At 42.0% G+C, this 27,499-nt stretch overlaps 2 protein-coding genes across 2 annotated transcripts in view; one reads left to right on the forward strand and one right to left on the reverse strand.

Moving 5' to 3' along the window:
* The window catches only part of IGFBP7 (insulin like growth factor binding protein 7), a 74,303-nt gene extending 50,169 nt beyond the window's left edge, over window positions 1-24,134 (forward strand). The window contains exons 2-5 of the mRNA XM_068542877.1: window positions 13,232-13,341; window positions 21,934-22,050; window positions 22,709-22,835; window positions 23,951-24,134. Of these exons, the coding sequence (XP_068398978.1) occupies window positions 13,232-13,341; window positions 21,934-22,050; window positions 22,709-22,835; window positions 23,951-23,970 (374 nt within the window). The 3' untranslated portion in view covers window positions 23,971-24,134. The remainder of the gene's footprint in view (window positions 1-13,231; window positions 13,342-21,933; window positions 22,051-22,708; window positions 22,836-23,950) is intronic.
* A 7-nt stretch (window positions 24,135-24,141) lies between these two features.
* Window positions 24,142-27,499, reverse strand: part of POLR2B (RNA polymerase II subunit B) — a 46,380-nt gene continuing 43,022 nt past the window's right edge. Inside the window, exons 24-25 of the mRNA XM_068542876.1 lie at window positions 24,910-25,105; window positions 24,142-24,388 (exon numbers count right to left, since the gene is read on the reverse strand). Of these exons, the coding sequence (XP_068398977.1) occupies window positions 24,299-24,388; window positions 24,910-25,105 (286 nt within the window). The 3' untranslated portion in view covers window positions 24,142-24,298. The remainder of the gene's footprint in view (window positions 24,389-24,909; window positions 25,106-27,499) is intronic.

Consider the following 27,499-nt stretch of genomic DNA (forward strand, 5'->3'; position numbering starts at 1 on the left):
CACTCCTTGTTTTTACCTGCTTAGTGCCATACAATGCTGAAATTCGATTTAGTTAGTTTCATTGTGAGTCTTTCTCAACTTTTATACCTTTTTCCATAGGGATTTTCCCTTAAGGAGTAACTTCATCTAGGCAACAGTAGAAGTTAGTGCTCTTATTACAGGAAGTGAATATTAATGATGAATGGATGACATTTTTCTTTTGATAACCCCTAACTAATAGGAATTAAACCACTGGCCAGTCCAGTTTTTGTTTTGTTTTTTTAAATTTATTTATTTATTCGTTTGTTTGGCTGTGCTGGGTCTTAGTTGTGGCATGTGGGATCTTTAGTTGTGGCATGTGGGCTCTTAGTTGTGGCGTGCGGGATCTAGTTCCCTGACCAGGGATGGAACCCGGGGCCCCCACATTGGGAGCGAGCGCAGAGTCTTAACCACTGGACCACCAGGGAAGTCCCTGGCCAACCCAGTTTTACATCTGTTGATCAGTATGCTCCAAAAATATCTGTTCTTTAATTGTCTGAGCATGTTATGACATTGGGAAAGCTATCTAGTGCTGACACTGGAGTATTTGTGGATCTGTTATTCCTCATTATTGCTGTGTAGGTTAAAATGCTGCTTGCTTATTTTCCAAAGCATTATTCAGAACTGTCTGTGAGTGAGGTTAAGCTCTCTCAGCTGCAGAGATCATGACTGTTTTTACAGAGGCCAAGCTCCCGTGGATATGTGGGCGGAAGCAGGTTTCGTGATTACCAGCGTCATGCTTGTCCCGGGGGTCTTGTCTCAGTTTATCTATTTGAGTCTACTTTCTTCTCTTCAAGTGTCAGTTTAACTGATTTACAGGCTCAGAGACCATAATCCTTTCCCATGGACTAGATAAGTCTGGGCTGCCTTCCAGCCCTTGTTCACAGGCAGAGCAGGCATCACACCCTTGTGAACCAGCCTCATCTTTGAAGCCCCCAGCTTGCTAAAGGGGTCACACGTTTGCTAGAGAGATTCCCTGAGAATGTACCCAAAAGGCAAGGACTAAGGAGGCATAAAGCGCAGCTTCTACGTCAATTTCGGGAAAATCCTGGACATTTTCTTCCCCAAGTTTGTAAAGAACAAGTTTCCTGCTTTTATGCATATGGCTGCTCTAAAGAGGTGCCCAGTCTGAAATCCCAGCTACTGCTCTGGAAGGAAATTACTTTCCTTTACTTCAACAGAAGAATAGAATCTCCAAGGCTGGAGCTGGCAGCTGCACTAGAAGAAACACCTGCAGAGGGAAAGGACGTTTCTGTGACAGGCCGCATAGCACGCTTCACGTGCAGTTGCTCCCAGTCCTTGTAGAGATGCGGTATCTTAACCTTTAAAACCCAGTTTACTATTGAAACCATGAGAGCCCCTTTTTTTCCTGCGTTGTGAAAGGAATTAACAACTCAAGGAAAACAAATCTCAAAAAAAAGAAGAAAAGAAAAAGAACCACTAATTATAGAAAAATAATCACTGTCTGAAAATAATCAAGATGCCAAAGTAAAGCTGTCTGGTCCTATAAATACCAGTAAGAGCAGCAAAGAGCATTTTTATGCCCCCAGAGACCCTCCTTCTGGGGTAACTACTCGCCTATGAGGGAGCATAGCTTTCCTTTACCTGGTTCCCACCTTTCTTTTTTTTTGTTTTTAATTGATTTATTTTTTTTTTATTTATTTATTTTTGGCTGCATTGGGTCTTCGTTGCTGCGCACAGGCTTTCTCTGGTTACTATGAGCGGGGGCTACTCTTCGTTGCAGTGCGAGGGCTTCTCATTGTAGTGGCTTCTCTTGTTGCGGAGCTCGGGCTCTAGGCGCACAGGCTTCAGTAGTTGTGGCTCGCCGGCTCTAGAGTGCAGGCTCAGTAGTTGTGGCGCACGGGCTTAGTTGCTCCATGGCACGTGGGATCTTCCCAGACCAGGGCTCAAACCTGTGTTCCCTGCATTGGCAGGTGAATTCTTAACCACTGTGCCACCAGGGAAGTCTGGTTCCCACTTTTCATAGCTCACACCCAGCAGGGTGGGCTCCAGGTCAACCTCCACCCAACAAGAGCAAGCAAGACTTGCCTCACTAATGAAAAATACAAAACCCTTATTCAAAGTCCCCCAGTTCCTCTTAGAAAGGTCTTCCTCCCCCGTGATGAGAGACCTGCCCATTTCCCTGATTTTCAGAGCAGTGTTACTTGGCACTTCTGAGCCTCTTTGAACAATCCAGCTCTTCCAAGCTCAGATGGTCCACTGCACCCACATCTAGCACCTTCTGTAATGTGAACTTCCTCTCAGTACTCAGAAAGAATGTCTTGTTATACTGGGAACACACAGTATGTCCACAAAGCAAGTACACAGTAGCAAATGTAGTAAGTACTCAGGACGCACGCGAGAAGGATTAGCCCACGGGTAAGAGGAACGTTCTGTTCCAGTTTGAGCCTGGAGGGCAGTGCTAGAAAAGTGCAGAACATGGGAGAAGGAGCCTAAATCCTACTAGGAAGTGGGGAGGAAATCTGAGAACACTCAGCAAAGCAAAGATAAACAAAGGATGAGACTGGGGGTAAATAGCTGAGAGCTTTCAAGTCTGTGGAGATCACAGAGGAGTACAGAAAATAACCAGAGGGCACAAGTGAAGGAGGGGAAAACACTGAGAAAGAACAGGGGGAGCCGTTATGCGCGGCTGATTAATGTCTGGGGTTTTGGGCCAAGGAGGCAACTGTAACCATGAGAGCTCTAGAGACTGGGGCCTGACGGGCGAAGACATCACCGGGTAAAAATGCCAGCCAGGCACAGGCACGGCATGCCCCGCACTGTGTTCATGGTTGGGGGGGACGGAGGGGGCCGTGCCTCACACAGATCCCTTGTGTTTAATGCGGCTCCAGACCCTCGCAAAGCCGAGTTGAACGCGTCTTAGCAGAGAGGCGATCTGACTCTAAATGAGCAAAGGCAAAGGGTCCGGATTTAGTGGGCTCTTAAATGAGACACACAGACTCCAGACGGACGCAGAGCCCCATCTCTGGCACTGCCATCAAGGGTAGAAATTCCGAGGGCAGGAGGGGGGGGGGCGGGGCTGGGGATGTGAACTAAAAGCTTTATTTTAGGAAAATGGAAAACGGCACAGAAGGAGAACTACTGAGACTCTGAGAGCAGGCAACTCAAAGCTTGTGACAAAGGGGGGGAGGTCAGACATGGCCCACCGTCCCCCCCATGGAGCTAGAGCGATAATAGTAACAGTAAGAAGGTTATCGGGTATCTATACCCTTCACTCCAGCTCCTGGAACTTTCCTCTCTTCTCCTTAAATGCTTGCACCTCCCAGTGTCCTCGGCCTCTCCCTGAAAAGCCTTGGGAGCAATGTTTCTCCAAATCTGTCCTCCTCTTCTCCTCTCTTACTTTCCACCGTTGTGTTGTCTTTGTCATCTGAGCATCTCCTGCTCTGAAGTCATGTTTTAATTGAGTGGTTCTACCCGGGGAGTTGAAGAAAATTAATTCCAGTGCCAGACCCCACACCCAGACCAACGCCCAGACCAACGCGAAGCTCTGGGAATGCAGCCCAGGCCCGCGTACTAGTTAACCGCTCCCAGAGGAGCCCAGCGTGCAGCCAGGATTGGCAGCCTCTGTAAGACAGCATCCTTCTTAGAGGCCGGGTCCCGGGTGGCTGGAGCTTGCCCTGTTGTCTGGTGCCTGTTATTCCTGCAGATGCCCCTCTGCGAGATCTCTTCCAACCTGCATAACCTTCCAGAGACTGAACAAATCTCCTCTTTTTGATAATTCCTAATCTAAAAGGGTGACCCGGTACTGCACTGTCAGTCCCCACCGTCTGCTTCCAGGGTGGTCAGCCTGGCCTGAGGGATTTACTGGGCCTCCTACAATGTAAATCTCTTCCTTGGACGAAGTGGAGTTGAGGGCTTATCTAGTTCTCAGGGAGCTGAAGAACTTTAGTCTTCTACTAAAGACCCCAGGTGGGAAGGCTCCCTGGAGCCCGGGCTGTCTAGTAGACAGGGAACAGAAGTGGCCCCATGGTAGCATCTTCCCAGGGCCTCCTGGGAGCTCAGGCCTCAGCCTTCTTCAGCTTTCCAAAATGTTCCAGGCACTAGGCTTAGCAAGTCCAACCCTCCTGAAGTTGAAGGCCACTTGGCAGTCCCTCATATCCTTCCCCCTAGGGGCACGGTTCAGGAGCATCTCTTTCTTTGGACTACATCCTTTGTTAGTCAGCTCGGGGCCTATGGACAGAGACTAAGCTTTGAGGGTGGGTGAGCGTCCAGGTTCTGGACGACTTCCCCTTACAGCTCACAGCTCAATTCAGGAAACACTTCTGGTGCCTGACGATGCCAGGCACTGGGGGTGTGTAGGGAAGGCAGGGACTCAAAGATGAAGTGTCCTGGGGGAACTTGCTCTCTGGGTTTCTAGGAAGCTCAGAATCAGGTGGCAATAAGTGCCCTCCTGTGGAAACTTCCCCACCCAGTTCTGTGCTTGCAGAATAGGAAAAAGTGACCCCAAATTTTAACATGTTGGATTTAAGGTGAGTCATAGCCCAGATAGGACAGGCCCATGAAATGTGGGGAAAAAAAGTATTTCCAAGGCTCCATTAGCATGAACAAGATACACCCACATAACTAGGGAGTTTCCCTTCATAAAGGTACTCTGTAGGAAGTCAGTTCTTCCATATGCTCAAACCACATAAAAATGTAGCCCACTAATGTAACCTGTGTGGACGTCAGCCATGCCGGTGTTGTGATGGCAGTTTAGCTATTCCAGCTCCGTGGGAGCTTTGCCGGATCCGTGAGCTCCTCCCTTGGCGATGTTGCTGACACAGCCCCAGGTTAGCTCAGCCACCACAGGGCCACCAGAGTGATCTCTCCACCTTACACATCTGAACTTGGCTTTAAATCCTTCATGGATTTATTTTACCTAGTGCAGTGTTGCTCCAAGGATGACCCCGGGCCACACGTACCAGAGTCACCTGTGGGTGGGAACCTCAGCCTGGAGTCAGACCCTTGGTTATTATTCTATCATTTTGTGCTGGGTCCATACTTGTTAGGGGAAAAGAATAAGAAGACATCATCAAATAAGAGATTGGGTTTGCAAGCAACAAATTATAAGAAACAGCAACTTTCTTTTTATGTTCCATGGTCAGTTCAAACTTAGGATAATTCTGAGACATTGCAAGAGTCACAATCATAGAAACACATCTGAATACTATGATATCTACTACAGAAAAAAAAAAAGATTAATACACCTTAAGATTCTCAGTATCAAAGATTGGAGCCAAAATGGAGTGTCTCATTAACCCAGAGATAACTAGCTGTCAGCCAGGAAATGTAATTCACAGGATCTGTATATGCCGTTACCAGGGTTGCATCATACTGGACAGTCTGCTTTCAGATGAACTGCCCCTGCAGATAAGTGGCTGGTTGCTAAGCAGTGTCTTAGCTGTCTACTCCCCCGCTTTACCTGGGATGGGGTGGAGTGAGAATGGGCTGGGTGTCAGCAGCGAGCTGATGGAATTCCCTCCAGAGAAGCTGTCCATGGGAGAGCGAGCCAAAGCTGTCTTCCTTCCATATGCAGGAACCCAACCAGCCTGCCAGGGCTAAAGTGTAAACTTGACAGTGTTTACCTTGGTACCACTGGTCCCCCAGTCTGTTTCCTTTCTCTCTGTGGGGTTCGGCACCTCCTCATTGCCCAAATCCACAAATCTAAGCCCAAACTCATCCTTTCCCCCTTCTCCAATCCAAGGCCTTCCTCAGACAGACACCCTGGCTTCTGTCCGTGGTGTCGCCGCCTCCTCTTACCCAGCCCACAGCTTTTGACTCATTCTCTCTTCCCCATATCCAGTCAGTTCCCGGGTAGTGTTGGCTCTTCCTGAATAATCTCTCAAGTCTGCCTCTTTCCTTTCTGTTCCCATTGTTACCACCTTGATTTAGGCTTCTAATCCCCACCCTGTCCCAGTCCTGCTGCAAAGGCCTCCAAAGTCATCTCCTGAAATGCCACTTGAATCACATCTCTCCAACATTTAGAGACGCAATGGACCACAAAGTGTCCCCCCCACCTCCTTCCAGTGTGCTCCACACCCGAATCTCAGCTATGCTCTCCCCGAGCGGACTGGGGTGCTTGCTGTTCCACCAGCCAGCTGGTGTTTTCCTGCCTCCACACCTCTGCTCAGGCAGGTCTCTGAAGTTGAAAACCTTCCTTGAGAGAAAGTTTTACTTCAGAACTTCAGGGCCTGCTCAGATACCAGCTCCTTTTGCCAGCCACCCCAGCTCCAAATGATGTGTCATCTCCATTCTCTGAAGAAGCAATTTGTATTAGCTCCAGTCATAAGGATTTACTTTGAAATAAAAGCAGTAACTAATACTTACTGAGTGTTTACCCCATGCCAGGTACTGTGCTAATTGCTGTATCTTGTTTGATCTTTCCGAAAATCTAATGACTTAGGTATTATCCCATTTCACAGATGAATAAACTGAGAAAAGTTAAATAACTTGTTCAGTGTCACGTAACTCAGAAGTGGTAGAGCAGTCTATTACCTTCCTAGCATTTTAATCTCAGTCTATATGTGTTAAGCCTCCCCATCCCACCTCAATATATTGTATCCGAAAAAGAGGAAGCATTTCTTACATACTTTTACCCCCAGCAGTGTTTGGGAGAACCCCATCATTATAAACTTTTGGGTCTTCACTCACACTAAAATGTAAATGACCAACAGTAGCAACCATAACGAGATGACTTTGCCTTAAACAAAAACCCTGAAGTTAAATCTGGCCTATTGTGCTTAAGATTTAGTACTTTTTTCTCCTGCCCTTACTGTCCTCAGCTGATACCCATGAGACCGTGTGCCAGATTCTCATACCTAGGGTCAGCTGCTGTATCACCGCACCTCTAGAAGTTCCCGAAATGACTTGCCTTGGCAGATGGCTCTGCCCTTTAATTAGCCATACAGCTCCTGCTTCCCCTTAGTTAATATCAGGAAGTTTCCACATATTTCATCCCCTTCCCCCTCTTGGCCATAGTGCCTTCCTACTATTCTTTTCCCATTTTGTACTTTTGTTTGGTGCTTTTCCCTTCAATGTGTTATCGGAATCCAATCTGGGGATTTTTGCCAAGTTGTCTGAACTCTATCTCCATATGTGGTGTCTCACTTCGTTCCTAAACCCTCCTTTTTTGGTATGAATGCACATACTCTCTGTGAGCTATTTTAGGACCTAGCATCATTAAGAGACAAGATGAGTGTGGTTTGCAAATCTACCATAACTTGGAGAAGTCTTTATACTCGACTCTCCTAGCCATGTTAATAAGTACTCAGTGAGAGCTATAATGTGAATAATATAACACAGCATATTGCAGAAACCCTGTTTTTGATGTGAGGTTGATTGATGATCGTTTCCCTACAGCAGATCTACCCTTCTCATTGGAACTTTCTTGGCTAATATATATTTAAATTATTTTACACCCGTGATTGTATACAAATTGGTTGTTGAGTGGGCAGTAGCCAAGAAACCTTGTTTATGGCAAGAGGAAGTCAAGTGGAAGATTAAAGAAAGTCACAGTGAATAATCTTCCAGTTGATAAATAAGAAGTGACTATAGCACCACTTTGGTTAGGTACCTTGGCAAATGTGTACACTGGTATATTTTCAAGATAGTGGCTATCTTCTTAGTTCCGTATGACTAGTCATGTTATGTTCTGAATTGACTGCTGCCCTTTTTCCACTACATACAATCTGGTCTGACCCTCCTCCCAATGAACACGAAGCACATCTGATTCCAGAGTTTCTAGCTCAGTTATGACTCTATCAGGACACTGGCATCTTCAGTTAGCCCTGCTAAGGAAAGCACTAGAGAATAATGATGGACTAAGCTGTGTGGCACTAACTCTGAACTCAACAAGATTTCAGAGAAGAAATAAGTGCAAACTGGAGCTGTAAAAAAAAAAAAAGTCAAAAAGGAGATGAAACTTCAGCCTTAGAGCTCCAAATAAAGGGTAGGGCATAGATAATAGATGAGAGGAAGGAGGACATCCCAAGTAGGCAAGTGCATCAGCATAAGCAAAGGTTCTAGAAGTGGTAATAAGCATGTAATGAGAGAGTGAGCGTGAATGGTAGGAGCAGAGAATGAGTTTTGGTAGAAATAAGAAAGAAGAATGAATTCGTAGGGTAAACATGGGAGAGATCATGGGAAAGCAACAATGAAAACAAATGTGGTTGAATAGGATATCAACAAAATTGAACAAAAATTGACTGTTAAGGAGAATTTGACTTTTGACCGTTTCCCAGGTTCAATGGAGTATGTGTATTTAGCTCCAAAACGTGACCTCTCCTAACATCTTCTGTGCAGCTTTTCCAGATTAAAAAATTGGCTAACTAGGTAGCCACTGATACCTTTATAATCAAGCTCTGTTTTTTTCATCACTGGGAGAATGAACTTTGTTATGAGTCATGTACAGTGCATTTAGGTAGATGAGGTGGTGCATTGGACTGACTTGTAGGGAATGAGAGCTCCCAGAACCAGGCAGTGGAGCCTCAAAACTTCATGGATGTCAAAGATGCCATATGACTGTGCTCTAGGACACATTCATGATGGGTACATTCACTTCCAACCCAAAAAGAAAATTCTTAGACCTGCCCTGGTTTCTTCTGTATAAATGGGTAAGTGACTTGTCCAAGGTCTCTTGGCTATAAGCAGTAGACAAGGATCCAGAGCCAAGTGTTCTCTTCCCAAAAGTGCTTTGGGTATTTTTGTTTGTTTGTTTTAATGGTAACATGGTGAGGGCATCTCAGGTCATGTCTGGGGAGTGTTTTGTGCTCTGTAAGAGACTAGGAAATTGTTCACATGTTTCTTTTATATTATTCCCATGCTTTTTATAGGATAACAAATTTTAACTCTGTCCTCTCCTACAATTTTATGTAAGATCAGTTTGAATCAATTTCTCATCAAGTTCAAAATTAATTCTATTTCAGAGTCTTTTTCTCATGACATTTGCGTGTTTTGTGAGAACTGCCCTTCTTTACCTCTTCAGAATCAAATTGAAATATTCCAAATTTAAATCCATCGACAATTCTTCCTTTTCTATATCTTTAGTGATTTTTCAGACCATAGCTAATTTTAGGTTATAATTGAATAAGCAATCTGTGGTCTGTGGGTCATTTGTCTAGAATTTAATTAAGAGTGTCTGAGGGGGAGGATGTAGACTTAGGTGGGCATTCCATAGCAGAACCTGACTCCTTCCAGGTAGTTTTAAGGTGACACTGGTTCCTTAGATTGAATTTTAGTTTTCTTCCAAACTTAAAACTTTCTTCTTCCTTACACAGTTTCATTCAGGACCTGGCTCTCTTTATTTCACTTTCTCTTTCTTCTCCTTCTCCTTTACCTCCTCCCTCCCTCCCTTCTTTTTCTTCCTCTTTCTCTGCAAGGATTGATTAAAAGGAAGAGACCACCTAAGTTTACCAGGCAAGATGTACAAAAAATAAGGGAGCAAGAAAACAAACTTAGAGAGCTGAGAAAGATCGAATGAAATTGAATGAGAACTGAGTTGAGAAAGGTAAGAATGGAACATGGAGTAGCCTGGTTTGGGGACATTCATCTGAGACAGAAAGATAGGGTGAGTTGGAGGTGGGGAAAGTCTTGGGATGGACTCTCCCCACCTCAGCCACCAGGCATCACTGTGACAGCTTGGTTGCTGCCTGGGGTTGTCCACAGTGGGGAAGGGGAGGAGAGAGGCAGTGGGCAGTTAATCTGTACAGGATGTCTGCTAGACACATGTTTGTGCAGCCTGAAGTCCTTACTGGAACAAAGGCAAGGATAAATAAATAATTGAACCTATTCTGGTGTTTGTCCCTATACATTTAAATATTCGGTGACTTGTTTTAAGTGGAATCCAAACACTGTGTATGATTTAGATGGCAATGTTGTTACCCTTGGCTTGGCCTCAAGGGCTGATTTTGAGCTTTCTGCCCAAAAATGAGCTCAGAATGAACTAAAAAGTTATTTTATCCTTAAAAACAGAAATAATTCTGGATCTGCTTTGGCCTTCTTGGAAAAAAGGCAACGTGGAAAGATTTAGAAATTATTTTGGTAAAGAGTCATTTTGTCAGCTGCTCTCCTGAGGTAGAACAGAACCTTCAGGAATTGAATTGCATGGTACACGTGCAATTTGAGGTGATTTTGGCAGTGAAATTGCTTGTCAATGGAGTATGCGGGATGGTGGTTCTTTAGGGTGGGGACGGGGTGCAGTGCTGTTGGATCTGCCATCGTATCAGCCCCACATATTTTCACCATCCTTCACTTCCATACAGAACGTGTCCACTTGGTGTCTCTGTGGGTCAACATTTGTTCAAGGACATCTGAAGTAGCAAGGGTTTTTGTAAATGTGCAGCAAACTGGTCCTGATGGCCCTTCCTTTGCCTCTCCACCCCATCAACTCAACAGGGGTCAGTGAGTAATACAGATTTTTGTGGTATGCAAATCTTGTTGAATTCTAGGCATTGCCTGGTAGCAGAATTGACAAAATTATTTATGTTCTCGGGATGGTCCAAATATCGACTCAGCCCATCCACCCAAGGTGTTATATGTATTTCAAGAGTTGGGAGAGAGAAAGAGGAACTCACAGCATGATTCATCCTAATCTTGAACGCCCTGGTGATGGCTCTCATCCAGAGTAGTCCTGGGTAGGTTCAGATGTTTTTAAAGAATTTTTGCTCCTTCTGAAATGTTCTGCTTCATGGAATAAGGAGAGGATTGCAGGGAGATAAAACAGTTCTGTTCTCCATTCAGTGCTTCAGTTTTATTACATTTAATTCTAAATCATACCATGTTTGTTGGTACAGGGATAGACACATAGACCAGTGGAACAGAATAGAGAATCCAGAAAAAGACTCACACATCTATGATCAATGGATTTACCACAAAGGCACCACTTTCAGTAGGAAAAGGATGGGCTTTTCAACAAATGATGCCAAAACAATTGGTTGTCCTTTGGGGAGAGAGTGATGAACTTTGACCTCTACTTCATAGCATACACAAAAATTAATTCAAGATGGACCACAAACCTAAATGTGAAAGGTAAAACCATAAAGCTTGTAGAAGAAAACAGGAGATCTTTAGGGCCATGGGCTACGCTAAAAAAATTTAACAGGACACAAAAAGCACTAATCATAAAAGAAAATTTTGATAAATCAGACTATATTAAAACTATGAATATCTTAGTTTTGGACTTCCCTGGTGGCCTAGTGGTTAGGATTCCAGCCTTTCACTGTGGTGGCCCAGGTTCAATCCCTGGTCAGGGAAGATCCTGCAAGCCACGTAGTGTGGCCAAAAATAAATAAATAAGTAAAATAAAGAATATCTTAGTTTGGGATTTCCTTGGTGGTCCAGTGGTTAAGAATCCATCTTCCAGTGCAGGGGACGCCAGTTCGATCCCTGGTCGGGGAACTAAGATCCCACATGCCGTGGGGCGACTAGGCCCGCATGCTCTGGAGCCCATGCACCACATCTAGAGAGAAGCCTGTATGCCGCAACAAAAGATCCCGTGTGCCGCAACTAAGACCCGTCGCAGCTAAATAAATAAATAAATAAAAATTTTTTTAAAAAAAGAATATCTTAGTTTTAAAATTAGGCTGTCAGAGGAATCCATAGCATGTCTTCAAGATGTGTGACAGAAAATTAGGCTGGAGTTCTTCCGTGTGCTCTCCAGAATCTGCCCCTGGCAAAGACGGATAACTCTGCTCCCTGCTCTGCCTGTAGAGAGATGGCTGCGAGTTGAAATAAGTGGTTTGTCACAAGGCTGAGGCACAGATCTCACAGGAATCTTGCATTCCTCATGTGGTTTTGCTACGTGAGAGGCAGCTTTGTTCCCGAGCCCCTCCAATCTCTGAACACTGGTGTATTTTTCTCAGAACACTCCCTTGAGACCCTCCGAGCTTTAAGTTCATCCCACCAAGTCCGTGTGTGGGAAGGAGGACAGTCTCTCGGGGCCCTCAGAGGTGAGCCAGATCCGGTTCTGTGGTGTCCAAGCTCTTGGGGTCCCAGGGCCCTGGAGGAAGCCCGGGATGCAGTGAGGCCCAGCCCTGCCCTGCCCTGCCCTGCCCTTTGTGGGGCCTTGTGTTGGTGAGGACAGACGAGGAAGCATCGGAGACAGAGCCAGCAACACACATAAACACAGCACCACTGTGCTTACCACGTCCATGTTTGCCACAGAAAAGCCAAGACTCCTGGCCAAGATAGACGCTTCCTTTCAGACCTAGGGTTTAGAGGGAAGGAAACACGAAATATATTTAGAGCTTTCAAAACTTTGTTTTGCACATTCTTACAAAGGGGAAAAATAAAACTACCCTGAGGGATTTTTTAAAAATCAGCTTCCAATACTTTAGATGAGTGGGAAAAATCTTACATGCTGTTATCATTTCCTTTCTGTTTCAAGAAGTTAATCGTGGGCTGGAAATAGCCTGTTGCAAAAGGGGAGACTTCATGCCCTTTGAATGCTGCTTATGCCAGAAAACGTTCCAGGCCCCAAGGGGAGGTTGTCCCTTTCCCAGGACTGTGATGCAAGATGACCCTAAAGTTAGATATTTTATTCAGCTGGAAGACCCAAGGCAGTGGAGAGCTGAAATTCACAGGGAATAATTAACTCATTCTTTGAAGAAATGGCGTCGAGCTTTGGGTTCAGGCCAGGTTCGGTTCTGGAAGTAGTGCGCTGTCACCCCAGGCTCCTGGCTCTCCTTCCCTCTAACGCGGACTCTCTGAAGGCCCCTGGTGCCTGAAACCAGGCACTGTGAATTAGCAGTGGATGGGATGAGTGTCCAGCACGTTAACCAAGGAGTGGTTGTTTGTTGCCCCTCCCCCCCGAACAGAAATACTGGTATATAAAAAAGAAAAACATTAACTATTTGGGGAGTAAAATTTCACTATATTAATTGGAAAGTCGCAGATAAGCAAAACAGCTGGTAAATTAAAACTCATTTAAGCATGATTCGTGGGAGAAGAAAATTTTGTTAAGCAATATGCTTTTCTTCCTAATTGTTTTTTGACTGTCAAGATGTATGCATCACCAAAGAATAGCTTAAACTCCTGCTGGTGGCTGGGGTAAGCTAGGTCTGGTCTTTGAAATTGGCTTCAGGTCATCAACAGAGGGGATAGCCTCCTAAATATAATGAGGTATTTGCTTCCTAGTAATACTTACAGGTTACTAGCACGCTGACGGATGTTAAAGACTGCTTAAAAGGATGGTTTGACTTTGTGCCCTCTCTTATAGGTCCCTCCATCGTGACGCCCCCCAAGGATATCTGGAATGTCACTGGCGCCCAGGTGTACTTGAGCTGCGAGGTCATTGGAATCCCAACCCCTGTCCTCATCTGGAACAAGGTCAGTGGCCCAGATTTCAGAAGATACCCTCGATTGACCGGCTCCTCTTATGCTGCACAGGGTAGTAATAGCCTAAAGTCCTCGGCCAGTCCAGTGCCTGCTGTTCCTTAAACTCAGGGCCTTCCGACAGTCTTCCAGACACCTGTCCTGGATCTATCAAACAATTTTACTGACCTCCAGAATAGTCCCTGCCCTGCTTTTGTTAGCAGTCCCTGAGCAGGGAGCCTTAGGAGCTGGAAGAACTATGATGCTAAACATCCATCCCACCCTCTGAGTGTGGGTGTGGGTGTGCATATGTGAGTGTGAGCGTGTGTGCATATGTGAGCGTGAGCGTGTGTGTGTGTGCATGTGTGTCGCAGTGTAACATTGTTACAAGTTAAGATTGTGAGTTCCTTGGGCGGGTTGGCTGGGTTGTCTCTAAGCCAGGATTTCTCAGCGTCAGCACTGTTGACATTTTGATCCAGATGGTTCTTTGTTGTGGCAGCTGCCCTGTGCACAGTGAGTAGTTTTGCAGCGTCCCTGGCTTCTACCCACCTGATGCCAGCAGCAGGTGCGCATGTGCACACACACACACACACACACACACACACACAAACTGTGACAGTTAAAAATGCCTGCAGACATTATCAGATGTTCCCTGGGGGAAAAGCCACCCTAGATTGAAAAACAATGCTCTAAGTGTCAGTTTTTCCTCCACATGATGAACATGGCATAGAATTCTTGTAAAGATTACAAGTAACGCAGCTAAATCACTTGGCCCGTTGTCAGGTACATAATTAGCACTCAGGAGATGTTAGCTATTGTTCCTGAACATGTTTCCCTTTGAGGAGTGGTTATCTCGTATAGCTATCTTCATATTTGAAAGACAACATATTCTTAGTGTGTCTGTAGAAGGGAAGAGAAAACACTCGTTTGCCAGATCAAGTAATACTTCACAGTCATACTGTACATTATTTTACATTATTGCCCTTATACCTTTTGACTTAAGTTTCACAACGGTCTGTGGGGTAAATATCATCAAACTCATGCTAACAAAAGGGAAATCTAGTTTCAGTTAAAAGGCGTAACAAGAAGCCCCTTTTCAGCTGCTTTTCTTCTCCAGCAAGCTCTAAGGTGGATGATGGTCTCTCCTGATTATCTTGTGTGCTTGGTGTCTGACCAGAGGAGCAACTTCTAGAACTCCAGGAGGGATTTTGGCTCCCATTGTCAGAACTCTTTCTGTTGCAAGTTGTAGAAACTCACTTCACACTAGTTTAGGCAAAAGAGAAAAAAAAAAAGGGAGGGGGGGAAGCTTCTAGCCTCAAGGGCAGCTGGATCCAGGTACACAGTGGGGTCAGAACTCTAACTCTTGGCTCTTTGATCTCAATGTAAGGGTATCATTTTTTCCTTCTACTTCAGAAAGATTCCTCCATGCTATAGGCCACAGTGTCACTGGCAGCTCCAAGGTCACATTATAATGTTTAAAGACCCCAGAGGAAGGAAAGTGCCTCCTCTCCCTGCTGCTTTGTAGAATTCCCGCTGAAGGGCTCTGACCCAGGCTGGGTCACCTGCTAACCTCTGGGTCCCCCATGTGGCCGTCTGGCAGGAGCGGTGTCAGGGTGACTCTGAAACCTCCCTGGGGCGGGGTTGGGGGGGGGAGATGGTGGGCAGAGATGACACCAGCTGTGCTATTACTGTCCTTTACAGCCAGAACGTCTGTTCAAGGGAGGGGTGAAATTTTACCTCAGTAAACTATTTTTTGTAAAGGGGAGGTAGGAGCAGTGAAAAGCAAAAATGCAGCCGGTGGGTATGTTCCTCCTGGCCTTCAGCAAAAGCTGCTTATGCTCCTCATTGCTTATTTGGAGGTTGCTGGTTTGATCCAGGGGGTGGAGAGGTGAGGAACAACTTTTCCAAAGGATATCCATAAAAAGCTCTGTGCAGTTCTCTAGGGATACACAATGAGAAGCCGGGGTGACCCAAGCGCCCCAGGGCATGTGACCTTCAGGACCGATCTTGACAGAGTAATTTCTTCAGTCCTTGCTCTGCCTATCCCTCCAGCTAACGTACACACATACCAGGGAATAAATTAGCCTCAGGAATCTTTTCCTTTAAACTTGAGGATCCTATGGGGACAGATTCCATGGGCCTCCCTGAGGGCTTGTCAACTGGGGGAGTTCGGGGGGAGGGTGGGAATGGATGGAGTGGGAGTGGGGAGGAAGAAACAGAAAAAAAAAAATGTCTACAGACTTGCCAAAACAAACAAAAGCCCAACTGCCAGGCTCTGCTGATTTTCTTCCACCTTCATAATGTACTTTGCCACATGCATGACCTAAAGCAGTGTTTTTCAAACTGCAGACCATGACCCATCAGTGAGTCTTGAATTTAATGTAGGAATCACACGAGCATTTTCTTAAAAAATAAAAAATAGAACATAAAATGTCTTAGGTAAAGGTACATTTAGTAAAGGTATTTCCTAAAACTTTTCCTTTGTATATTCCAGATCGCAATGCAAAATATATTTCTTACTATGGACCATGTCAAAGCACTTTGAGAGTCACTGACCTAAAGAATTAAAACAGGCCATTTGTTTTCTGCCCCACTCTCCTTGTAACCAAACTGTTAAGGATACAGATTTATATTTAAGATCACCTGTCTAAGCCAATTTAAGCACAGTACTGCTTTTTGGACATAAATGAATCTTAGAATCCTCACTTGTTAAACCAAGGTTCAAAGAAGGTAGCATGTCTTTCTTGCTCAAGGATTCTTAGCAACAGCAGAACTGACAGGATGAGCCTTCTCTCCGAGACACTTCAGGCTACAGCGACAGTTCTATGGCAGGCCCAGCCTGGTGAGTGGTCCGTGCTATCCTGGCCAGGACTTACCATGTGACCTTAACAAGTTCCAAGGTTTTTTTCAGAAAATCCCTAGCCTATAAAGATTCCAAGGGAAATATTTTGAAATAGGGAAATGAACTGAAATAGCTGAATTTACCTTAACCCTGGTAAGTCAGAGGGATGCTTACAGGGAAGGTGAAACACCAGAATTCCTTCCAAACATTTAGATGTTCCTGAGATTAAGGCTTTCTATTCTTTTCCTACCTGAACATTTCTTCAGATTAGGGCTTTCATGACCTCTAAGAATATTCTTTTTTTAGTAAAAAAAAAAAAATATATATATATATATATATGTGTGTGTGTGTGTGTGTGTGTGTGTGTGTGATTGTGGTAAAAAGGAGAAACTATCCAAAGATGTATAAAGAAAGAGTTCATAATAGCCTCCCACCTCCTTCCACTCCTTGAAATAACCAATGCGAACTTCCCAGGTTTTTATCTTTCTATACCCTTATTCATGCCCAAATGTATACAAACACATATTCCCAGTGTGCGGGGTGAGGTGGGGATGTAGTGCGCAATTACTCTGAAATTGCTTTTCTCAAGAAATATTTCATGGGCATCCCTCCAGGTCTGCTTCTCAAGAACTACATAATATTCCAAGTGTGGATGTACCATAATAAACACAGCTTCTGTGTTTCCAACTTTTCATCACCTTAGATAATGCTGCCTTAAATATCTGAGTATACATATCCTACATGCAACCACCTTTTTTTCCCCTATAGGATAGATTCCCCCAAAAGATACATGACTAAGTCAAAAGATTTATTTAATTTTAGTCTTAATAGACATTGTCAGATTACTTTCTTCTTTTTTAAAAAAATTCTTTACCACCTCATTTAATAATTATGAAAATGTTAAAAAATCTGACAAGTTGGAGGCAGTGTACCTCTTAGAGCACTCCTTAGTACCCTCAATACAGTAAACATCTATTTCTTATCTACAGTGTGTTATGCACTCTGCTAATCTCACTTGTTCCTGTTTTCAAGGAATTCTGTCTGGTTTCTTTTCTTTTTAAATTGAACTATAGTTGATTTATAATGTTGTATTAATTTCTGCTGTGCAGCAAAGTGATTCAGTTATATATCTGAGTATAGCCTACATCTGCTAATCCCAACCTCCCACTCCATCATCCCTCCACCAACCCCGTCCCCCTTGGCAACCACAAGTCTGTCCTCTATGTCCGTGAGTCTGTTTCTGTTTTGTAGATAGGTTCATTTGTGTCATATTTTAGATTCCACATATAAGTGATATTATATGGTATTTGTCTTTCTCTTTCTTACTTCACTTCACATAGTATGATAATCTCTAGATCCATCCGTGTTGCTGCAAATGGCATTGTTTTGTTCTTTTCATGGCTTGAGTAGTATTCCATTGTATATATGAACCAGATCTGCTTTATCCATTCATCTGTTGACGGACATTTAGGTTGTTTCCATGTCTTGGCTATTGTGAATAGTGCTGCTATGAACACAGGGGTGCATGTATCTTTTTGAATTACAGTCTTGTCTGGGTATATGCCCAGTAGTAGGATTGCTGGATCATATGGTAATTCTATTTTTAGTTTTTTAAGGAATCTCCATACTGTTTTCCATAGTGGCTGTTATCAATTTACATTCCCACCAACAGTGTAGGAGGGTTCCCTTTTCTCCACACCCTCTCCAGCATGTTATTTGTAGACTTTTTAATGATGGCCATTCTGACTGGTGTGAGGTGGTACCTCATTGTAGTTTTGATTTGCATTTCTCTAATAATTAGCAGTGTTGAGCATGTTTTCATGTGCCTATTGGCCATTTGTATGTCTTCTTCGGAGAAATGTTTATTTAGGTCTTCTGACCATTTTTCGATTGAGTCGTTTTTTTTGTTGTTGGGTTGTATGAGCTGTTTGTATATTTTGGAAATTAAGCCCTTGTGGGTCACATTGTTTGCAAATATTTTCTCCCATTCTGTAGGGTGTCTTTTCAGGTTTTTTATAGTTTCCCTTGCTGTGCAAAGGCTTGTAAGTTTGATTAGGTCCCATTTGTTTATTTTTATTTCTATTGCCTTGGGAGACTGACCTAAGAAAACATTGGTATGAGTTATGTCAGAGAATGTTTTGCCTATGATCTCTTCTAGGAGTTTTATGGTTTGTTTTATGCTTAAGTCTTTAAGCCATTTTGAGTTTATTTTCGTGTATGGTGAGGGGGTGTGTTCTAACTTCATTGATTTACATGCGGCTGTCCAATTTTCCCAACACCACTTGCTGAAGAGACTGTCTTTTCCCCATTGTATATTCTTGCCTTTGTCGAAGATTAATTGACGGTAGGTGTTTGGGTCTATTTCTGGGCTCTCTATTCTGTTCCACTGATCCATATGTCTCTTTTCATGCCAGTACCATGCTGTTTTGATTACTATAGCTTTGCAGTATTGTCTGAAGTCTGGGAGGGTTATGCCTCCTGCTTTGTTCTTTTTCTTCAGGATTGCTTTGGCAATTCTGGGTCTTTTATGGTTCCATATAGACTTGAGGATTATTTTTTCTAGTTCTGTGAAAAATGTCATGGGTAATTTGATAGGGATCACATTAAATCTGTAGATTGCTTTGGGTCATATGGCCATTTTAACAATATTAATTCTTCCAATCCAAGAGCATGGGATATCTTTCCATTTCTTTGAATCATCTTCAGTTTCCTTTATTAATGGTTTATAGTTCTCAGCATATGTCTTCCACCTTCCTGGTCAGGTTTATGTCTAAATATTTTATTTTTGGGGGTGCAATTTTGAAAGGTATTTTTTTTTTACATTCGCTTTCTGATACTTCATTGTTAGTATAAAGAAATGCAACCGACTTCTGTATGGTATTCTTGTACCCTGCTATCTCGCTGAATTCTTTTATCAGTTCTAGTAGTTTTTGTGTGGACAGTTAGGGTTTTCTGTATACGGAATCATGTCATCTGAGTATAATGACAATTTTACCTCTTCCCTTTCAATTTGGATACCTTTTATTTCTTTTTCTTGTCTGATTGCTGTGGTGTCAGATCATTTTCTAAAGGGATTGTAGCAGTTCACACTCTCCCCAGCAATGTTTGGATGTCATTTCCCTGCATCCTCACCAGCACTGAATATTACCACTCTTTTTAGTTTTTGTTAATGATGGGTAGAAGTATCATCTCATTATTGCTTTGTTTCCTTGACTACATTGAGAATATTTTTATATTTGAAATTTCTTTTATATGAATTACCTGTTCGTAGCCTTAGTCATTTTTCTATTGGGTTGATTCTTATTATCAGTTTGTGGCTTTTTGTACATTAGAGGTACTGACCCTTTATCATGTATTACAAATATTTTTTCCTAGCCAACCAATTCTTTTGTTTACAGTGTCTGAGGAGCTTAAAATTTTAACAGTTGTGTATTCTATTTCATCATAAAATTCTGAAACTTCACCAAAAAGGCACAGCAAATATGTTCTAAGCTGCATAAATGATCCCTGCAATTCAGTGAATGCTTGAGGTTTATCAACCTGTAGCAATCAGACTAATGCATCCTGTTTCTGTAGTCATTGGCACCTTTTTCTTAGTTATTGCTTGTTGCAGCTAAAACACAACCAGAGAGGGCTGAGATGAATTCCTGGGTCTCCCTCTGATTCTTCACCTAGTTGAGGCTCTATGGTGAGCAGTGACTTCTAGGCAGTTTTTTCCACCCTACAAACTTCTAGCCCATTGCAGATCTGTAGAATTGTATTAGAAATCACTTTTCTCAGCTCTGCCTGCATCTTTTTTTCTCAAACCAAAAATGTATTTATCAACAAACTCCCCTTACATAAGTGAGGCAGTAGTTTGCTTGTATAAACATTTGCCACATAAAAATTCTTTGCACTTCTGTATGTTTCCTACATGATATAAAACTTTTTACAATATGTTAATTAAAATATGAGTTCTGTTGAATATAAACATTCATTTTCCAATCAAATACTTAACAAGAACAGTTTCTTGGCACACAGCGGGTCAGGTTAATTGGCACAGAATGCTCTTTACTGAGAGCTAGATGAGCTGAGGAACAACAGCTCAGTTGCTAAGATTCACTGTTTCAACGTGGTAGTGTTTTTCTGCTTTGGTCACATACAAAACCTTTAAAGAATTCTGAAATTCAATATATAAAGACCAGAGACATATTACTTTAGCCAATGAATCAAATTAATACTTAAAACCATTATTTAAAAAAAAAGAGAAATACCAAAACCATCATTTAAAATCATTTTTAAATAACTGTTTCAAGATCTGCACTAGTATAAACCATTTCTTCCAGCTTGGAACTTGGGAACTGAAGGAAAAAGATGCCTATTGAGTTTATCTGTTTTGTCTTTATAACATTCATATGAGAAAAACACTGAGATACCTGGTTTTCTCTAATAGTGGCAATATGGGGAAATCTCAGGGAAAAAAAGAAAAGCAAACAGGCGAAAGCCAGGCATTCCAAATCAGTAATGCTAGGTACTTTTTATAGAGTAGGAGTTTGGCCTAGATTCCACATGGTTTGCAGAGTGCCAATCCTGGTGTCATGAAGCAGAAGAATAAAGGGTGGGTTTGATGCTGAGACAACAGCTTAGTAACAGCATGTGGTGGCAGTGGGCTCACAAGTAGGAGAAGCAACTCTGATGTAAAGTGTCAAAAAAAAAAAAAAAAAATTAGATACTATGATCTAACTCAAGATTTGCTTAATTATAAAAGAAAATGAAAACTACCTATTTGAGACTGTAAATCCTTTTTTCTAATTACAAAGGTAATATCAATAAACATCAACCTAACTCTTGAAGGCTGGGATGGAATAAACAAACATTGCTTCATGTATTCTTTGATATATATTTTTAAACCCATCATTATCACAAGCCTTAAAATATTTATACTGTGACTCAGCAGTTCCACTTCTAGAAATTTATGCTAAATGTATATGTATGGAGGGGTTACAGGTAAATTTTATTCTTCTGTGAATTTTTATACATTTTCCAAAGTTTATATAATGAACACAGTTTACCTTTTTAAATGAGGGGGGAAGTAGGACAGTATTCTCTAGTGGCCTCAAGCCAAAGAAACCGAGTTTCTTCTTACTTCATCTTTCTGAATCTCATCATGACATGCACAGGGATAGCAAGTTTTGTCGTAAGAGGACGACGACAGCAGCTTGTACTTGACAGGCGTTTTTGCTCTCAGGTCTTTAGTAAATCATTTGATGAACCCTTAGCCCTCAGAACAAAGTAATGGTATTGGCTTTGGACTCAACCTGTTATTTTCCATTGATGAGGCTGTTGCAGGAAGAGTCCCAAGAGTTGAGCGCTTACACAAGGTCCCAAGTATCAAACCTAGGACTCGGTGACAGTTTATCAAAATGGCATATGGCAAACAAGACCCAACACTGAGAAGCAGAATTTACGAGGGCATGCGTTAATGATGGTAGCCAGTGGCAGGAAAGTGTGACAGTCTGTATTCCCCCAAAATGCAGAAAAATACGTTAATTCAAAATATACATGCTTAGAGGGAAACTGACAGGAAGAAGTAAAAAAAAGAATGTATATTTTACATAAGTATTCAGGAAAGGGTAATATGGAAATTGCTGGGTTTAATCCAGTTAGAAAGTCTGATGTATATACCCTGTGCAATTCTAGGAATGTTGACCACTTCCAAGTTGATGATTCAGTGCAGAGAACTCAAGACTATATCCCCCCCCACCCCCGCCTTTTTTTTTTTGCAGGTTAAAAGGGGTCACTATGGAGTTCAAAGAACAGAACTCTTGCCTGGTGACCGAGACAACCTGGCCATTCAGACCCGGGGTGGCCCAGAAAAGCATGAAGTAACTGGCTGGGTGCTGGTGAGTACCAAGAGCTAGCAAGGATTTCACTCTTAGGAACAGACACAGCAAACCAAAGGTGCCCGATGTACTGCCAGGCTCAAAGTATTCGCCTGCCATTCCACATCTCTTTAGAACAGCCTTACCACGAGCTGTTTCTCTTTCAAAGGAAACTAAAAAAAACAAACAGCTGGGGTTTATTAGGATGTTTTGGAAACCACCAAAAAATAAGTGAGAACCAACTTTTTTTTCCCCTAAGAGTTCAAAGCAAAATCCTCAAAGGGAACTAATGACCCAAGCATTATTTTAATCAATTATTGATTATTTTACTTGACCTCTGATAGCCATGGACACGCATGGATAGTACTTAGATCACATACCCTACACCAAGGTCTCCCTCAAACAAGGATATGTGCACCTATCCTGTTTTTAACCTATGCACTGTGACCTAAAGTTGTCCATGACAACTTGACCTCATAGTAGGAATCCTCCTGGCAGACCAAATATGATAACTATATAATTACTCCTAACACAAGACTTGCACTGTTTCTAGCAGTAGAAATACTTTGCTATGAAACCCCTGGTCATGTTAGGAAACTTATGAAATAATGACCTAATTGAAGCCACAGGAAAAAAGTTCACTGCCATAGAGAAACTAAAGATCCTTTTTCTTTCACAGGTATCTCCTCTTAGTAAGGAAGATGCCGGAGAATATGAGTGCCACGCATCCAATTCCCAAGGACAGGCTTCGGCATCAGCAAAAATTACAGTGGTTGATGCCTTACATGAAATACCAGTGAAAAAAGGTAGGTAATAAATCTCATAACCATTTTAAATGACAAGTGCTTTTGTTTAATAAAGGACAGAACCAAGTATGAAAGTATCAGACATAACTCTTAATGAAATTCTGTGATGTTAGGAATCCACAAGGGAAGGGCATTAAGTATGTAATCAAAATGCAGAGTGCCTGGCTCCAAAAGAGCATTCAGTGGTTGATGGAATGCTATTATTATGATGCTATTATTATGACTCAGATGCTTTCACTTTATCTCACACGTAAGAGTCAAACCTGATTGGAATGGTTTATATTTCCCATAACTTTCTATCTTCACAGCATTTTCCTTGGTGTTGTGACTATTATAGTAAATTCCCATTTAAAAGGAAATGATTGTAGACAATTCTGGTCCTTCACTTTGAGCTTTTATAAGAAAAAACCAGAAAGAGTATATTGGCAAGTACTCAATTCTGTTCTGCCTCTATCCACTTCACTGTCAAAAGCTTCCTCTTAAGCATCCACCCTGGCGGTATGAGAGTAATGCTACTTTACATTTATATAGTTCTATTAGACTAGACTGATGTCTGAATTGGTTTTTCCTTAAGCCAAAAATAACGAAATTTACTGTCAGCATTTGTCAAAACCATTCCACTGTGTGGATCACTCAGCTGTGGTACGAAAGGAAGAAATATCAAGTAAAGATGTGTTTGGTCAGATTCTCTTCAGCCAAGATGTGTAAAGTCAAGTGATGAAACAAACAGCAGTAGCTAAGAGTCATGTGTTTGAGTCTCAGCTCTGCCACTAATTATTCCACTTTAAATTCTGAATGAGAACTGGATGACAAAGGAAAGTTCCTTGGCCTCTCTGGATCTCACCTTGCTCATCTGTGAAACATGCTTCTCCCAGTTCTATAGTAAGGTCTGTCACTTACAGATAGACAAGTACAACAAGATCACCTTCCACATCTAAAATCATATGGCTCAAATTCCAAAAAGCACTCCCACCATATCATTTATAGTTACTCACACATCCTTTATCCCCACATTTTAACATCTTCATTTATTTGGAAACACTAAACTACCTCAAAATTAGAAAGTCAACCATGTCCATATATGTAACTAATTTTTATCTTTTCTTTTTAAACAGGTGAAGGTGCTGAGCTGTAAACCTGCAGAATATATTAATCTGCATAGCTAAAAGTAGTCATGGGTAACTACAACCCCTGTTCTTGCCTAATAACCAGTTTCTTTTCATCCAGTCCACTAACAAACACTTTAGTTATATTCACTGGTTTTACACCATGAAATACAAAATAAAGATAACACATCAAGACTGTCTACAAAAATTTGTCTATTTACAGAAGAAAAGCATGCATATCAAACAAAACAAATAAAATGCTTTTTCTCATAGTGCAAGTACATTTTTGTTGTTTTAAAATTTTTTTAAAAGCTATATCATAGAAACAAGACACAAAGAAAGATTTTTAAAAGAGTTTTAAACACTCATCATTCGAGGTGCAATACTCATAGACATGAGTTCCTGAAACAACAGTTTGCATGCATAAGGCATTCGCACCAAAGAGATCTGGGGGAGAGAGGAGAGAGAGAAAAAAAAAAAAGGTAATTAGCAAAGCTGTATTGAAGCGACCCCACTTCCCTACCCCAGAAAAAGCTAAAGACTTGGTACTGGAGGTGATGAACAAATGAGGCTGATAACACTCATCCTACCTTGGCCTTTGGTGGCTCTTCTCCTAAAAGGCTTTGGGTATTCTGCCCTTTCTGCCAGATATAATTTATATTCACCCTTCTCAATTAAAAGGTTTAACAAAACTCATTGTTTAAAATTCTTTGTACAAGGCCTTATTATTTCCAAAAGATTAACGGCTTAGCTTAGAGAAATTACCACACTAAAACTTAATTAAACTAGTTTTTAGAAAAACAGAATTGTTACCTTTTTCCTCATTTAAAACTAGGAATCTTAAAGAAGCATGCTATCAAAATTGTGAAAATGCCAATCTGTTCCACCACACTAAATCTGCCTGGATGATTAGGCCAACATGGTTATATCCTGAACAGATATCAACTGTCAGTAAGGTCTGTACATACCTGGGTTTTATTTCGGCAGCCCCTGCATTCATATGTATGGGTCCTGGTGTTAGCGATCGCCATTATTCCACAAAGATTGCAAACATGAACCTGATATGGATCTGATGCCTCAAACAATCTTTCCCTTAAAAACTGCGCTGCTCCGTGGGCAATCTGACAATCTCGTTCCATTTCTCCAAAACGCAGGCCACCATCACTGTCATGGAAGAAACAACAGACTATTTTGTACTGATTTTCTGTTATCAACACCACTTTGACTAATGGCAAGAATAAAGAATATTAGAAAGAAAGAGAACTAGACTCCAATTTTTCTACTCTTGCATTCTCTCTACATGGTGGGGAGGCTGAGAAGTCTACCAACTACTTGGTGTGCGTTAGAAGGTCCCCAGAGTAAACACATACGATTCTCAAGTATAGCATATACTTTTCCAAATAAAATACAATGAAGTACAAAATAAAATCTCATCAGACTATCATTTAACTTACTAGAATTCACCTCTATACTAAAAAATGAATAATAAAAAAGTCAATCTAAATAAAGCAGCTTCTCCATGAATGAGACTCCCAGGCAATCAAACCTGAAACGATAAATGCATGTTGGCAAAAGTGATGCAAAGAACAGGTGACTAGTCACAGGTTTCCCCAGCATGTAAGTGAAATGCATTGTTTTGATGGCCAGGCAAGTGGATGGTGATGGCTTCCTTAACGTTCTTAAATACATAAGATCAATGAGCTTCTAATGATATTACCAAAAACAAAACATTTGGTCAGCTTTGGAGGATTCTAGGCAACCAACGCGTCATTTTGAAAATTGGTAAATAAAAGGAAAGAATTAAGCATTTATTTTGCCTTTTAGTATATGAACCATGGCAGCAGGTTAGCAGCTGAGGAAACAAAGTTTCTCTCTATGAAAGTATTCCAGCTAATAAATGAAGGAATGATAAATTAGAATCTCATCAGTTTGCAAACCTTTAAATAATTAAAGGTTTTACGTAATGATCATTAATAGCTGCTAAAGTCATAAAAGAGACAACCAGATATTGAAAGTATACAGCACTGCCTTTGCAGTATTACTGTGAAAGAACACAAACCCTTCACCTCATCAAGGCTCTAGATCTGATTAGCTATTTACAAGAAAAATAGGAACACAGAGCCCAGGAATGCAATCAACAAAAATCCAGACTGTGAGAGAGAATTCCTTGGCAGTCCAGTGGTTAGGACTCAGCGCTTTCACTGCTAAGTGAAAATATTTTCCAAATGACCGAATATGATACTATAAAATTACATAAGTATAAAAGATACATTCAAAGTGTAAGGCCAATGGATTTTAATATAATAAAAGATTCACTTAAGTGGTTTCAAATTCTACATCACAAGTAACCTTTAAGGACGGACAACTTGGGGCTTCCCTGGTGGCACAGTGGTTGAGAATCTGCCTGCCAATGCAGGAGACACAGGCTCGAGCCCTGGTCTGGGAAGAGCCCACATGCCGCGGAGCAAACTAGGCCCGTGAGCCACAATTACTGAGCCTGCGCATCTGGAGCCTGTGCTCCGCAACAAGAGAGGCCACGATAGTGAGAGGCCCACGCACCGCGATGAAGAGTGTCCCCCACTTGCCGCAACTAGAGAAAGCTCTCGCACAGAAACGAAGACCCAACACAGCCATAAATAAATAAATTAAATAAATAAAATTAAAAAAAAAAAAAGGAAAGGACAACTTGGACTTCCCTGGTGGCACAGTAGTTAAGAATCCACCTACCAATGCAGGGGACACGAGTTCGAGCCCTGGTCTGGGAAGATCCCACATGCCGCGGACCAACTAAACCTGTGCACCACAACTACTGAGCCCACTTGCCTAGAGCCCGTGCTATGCAATAAGCCACCACAATGAGAAGCCCGCACACCACAACAAAGAGTAGCCCCCGCTCGGAGCAACTAGAGAAAGCCCGCACGCAGCAACGAAGACCCAGCGCAGCCAAAAATAAATAAATTTATTTAAAAAGAAAAAAGACAACTTGTTTTGGTGTAGCATCAAAAGAAAAAAAATTCACAATCACCTGAAAATTATTAAAATATTCTTCCCTTTCCAACCACAAATCTGTGTGAGGTCAGATTTTCCTCATATAGCAATACTTAATTATAAAAAATAAAATCCTGCAATGGGATGAATGCAGAAGCAGACACAATAAATAATCCAGCTGTCTTCTCACAAACCAGTTCATTAAAAAAGATTTGCAAAAAGGTAAACCAATGTCACTCATCACTAAATTTATTTGGAAAATATTTTTCACTTAAAAGGTTACTTATGTTAATGTGTAATGGATTTGTTATTGTTATTTTTTAAATAAAGTAATAAATATTTTAAACCTTTCTCTGTTTTAATTTCTAACGGGATAAATATCAAAAGATACAGGGACTTCCCTGGTGGCGCAGTGGTTAAGACTCTGTGCTCCCAATGCAGGGGGCCCAGGTCCAATCCCTGGCCAGGGAACTAGATCCCACAACTGAGGAGCCCACGTGCCACAACTAAGGAGCCTGCCTACTGCAACTAAGACCCAGTGCAACAACAAAAAAAGATACAACTCCCAGA

Source organism: Eschrichtius robustus, chromosome 4 (assembly GCF_028021215.1).
Source record: "Eschrichtius robustus isolate mEscRob2 chromosome 4, mEscRob2.pri, whole genome shotgun sequence".
NCBI classification, from domain to species: Eukaryota; Metazoa; Chordata; class Mammalia; order Artiodactyla; family Eschrichtiidae; genus Eschrichtius; species Eschrichtius robustus.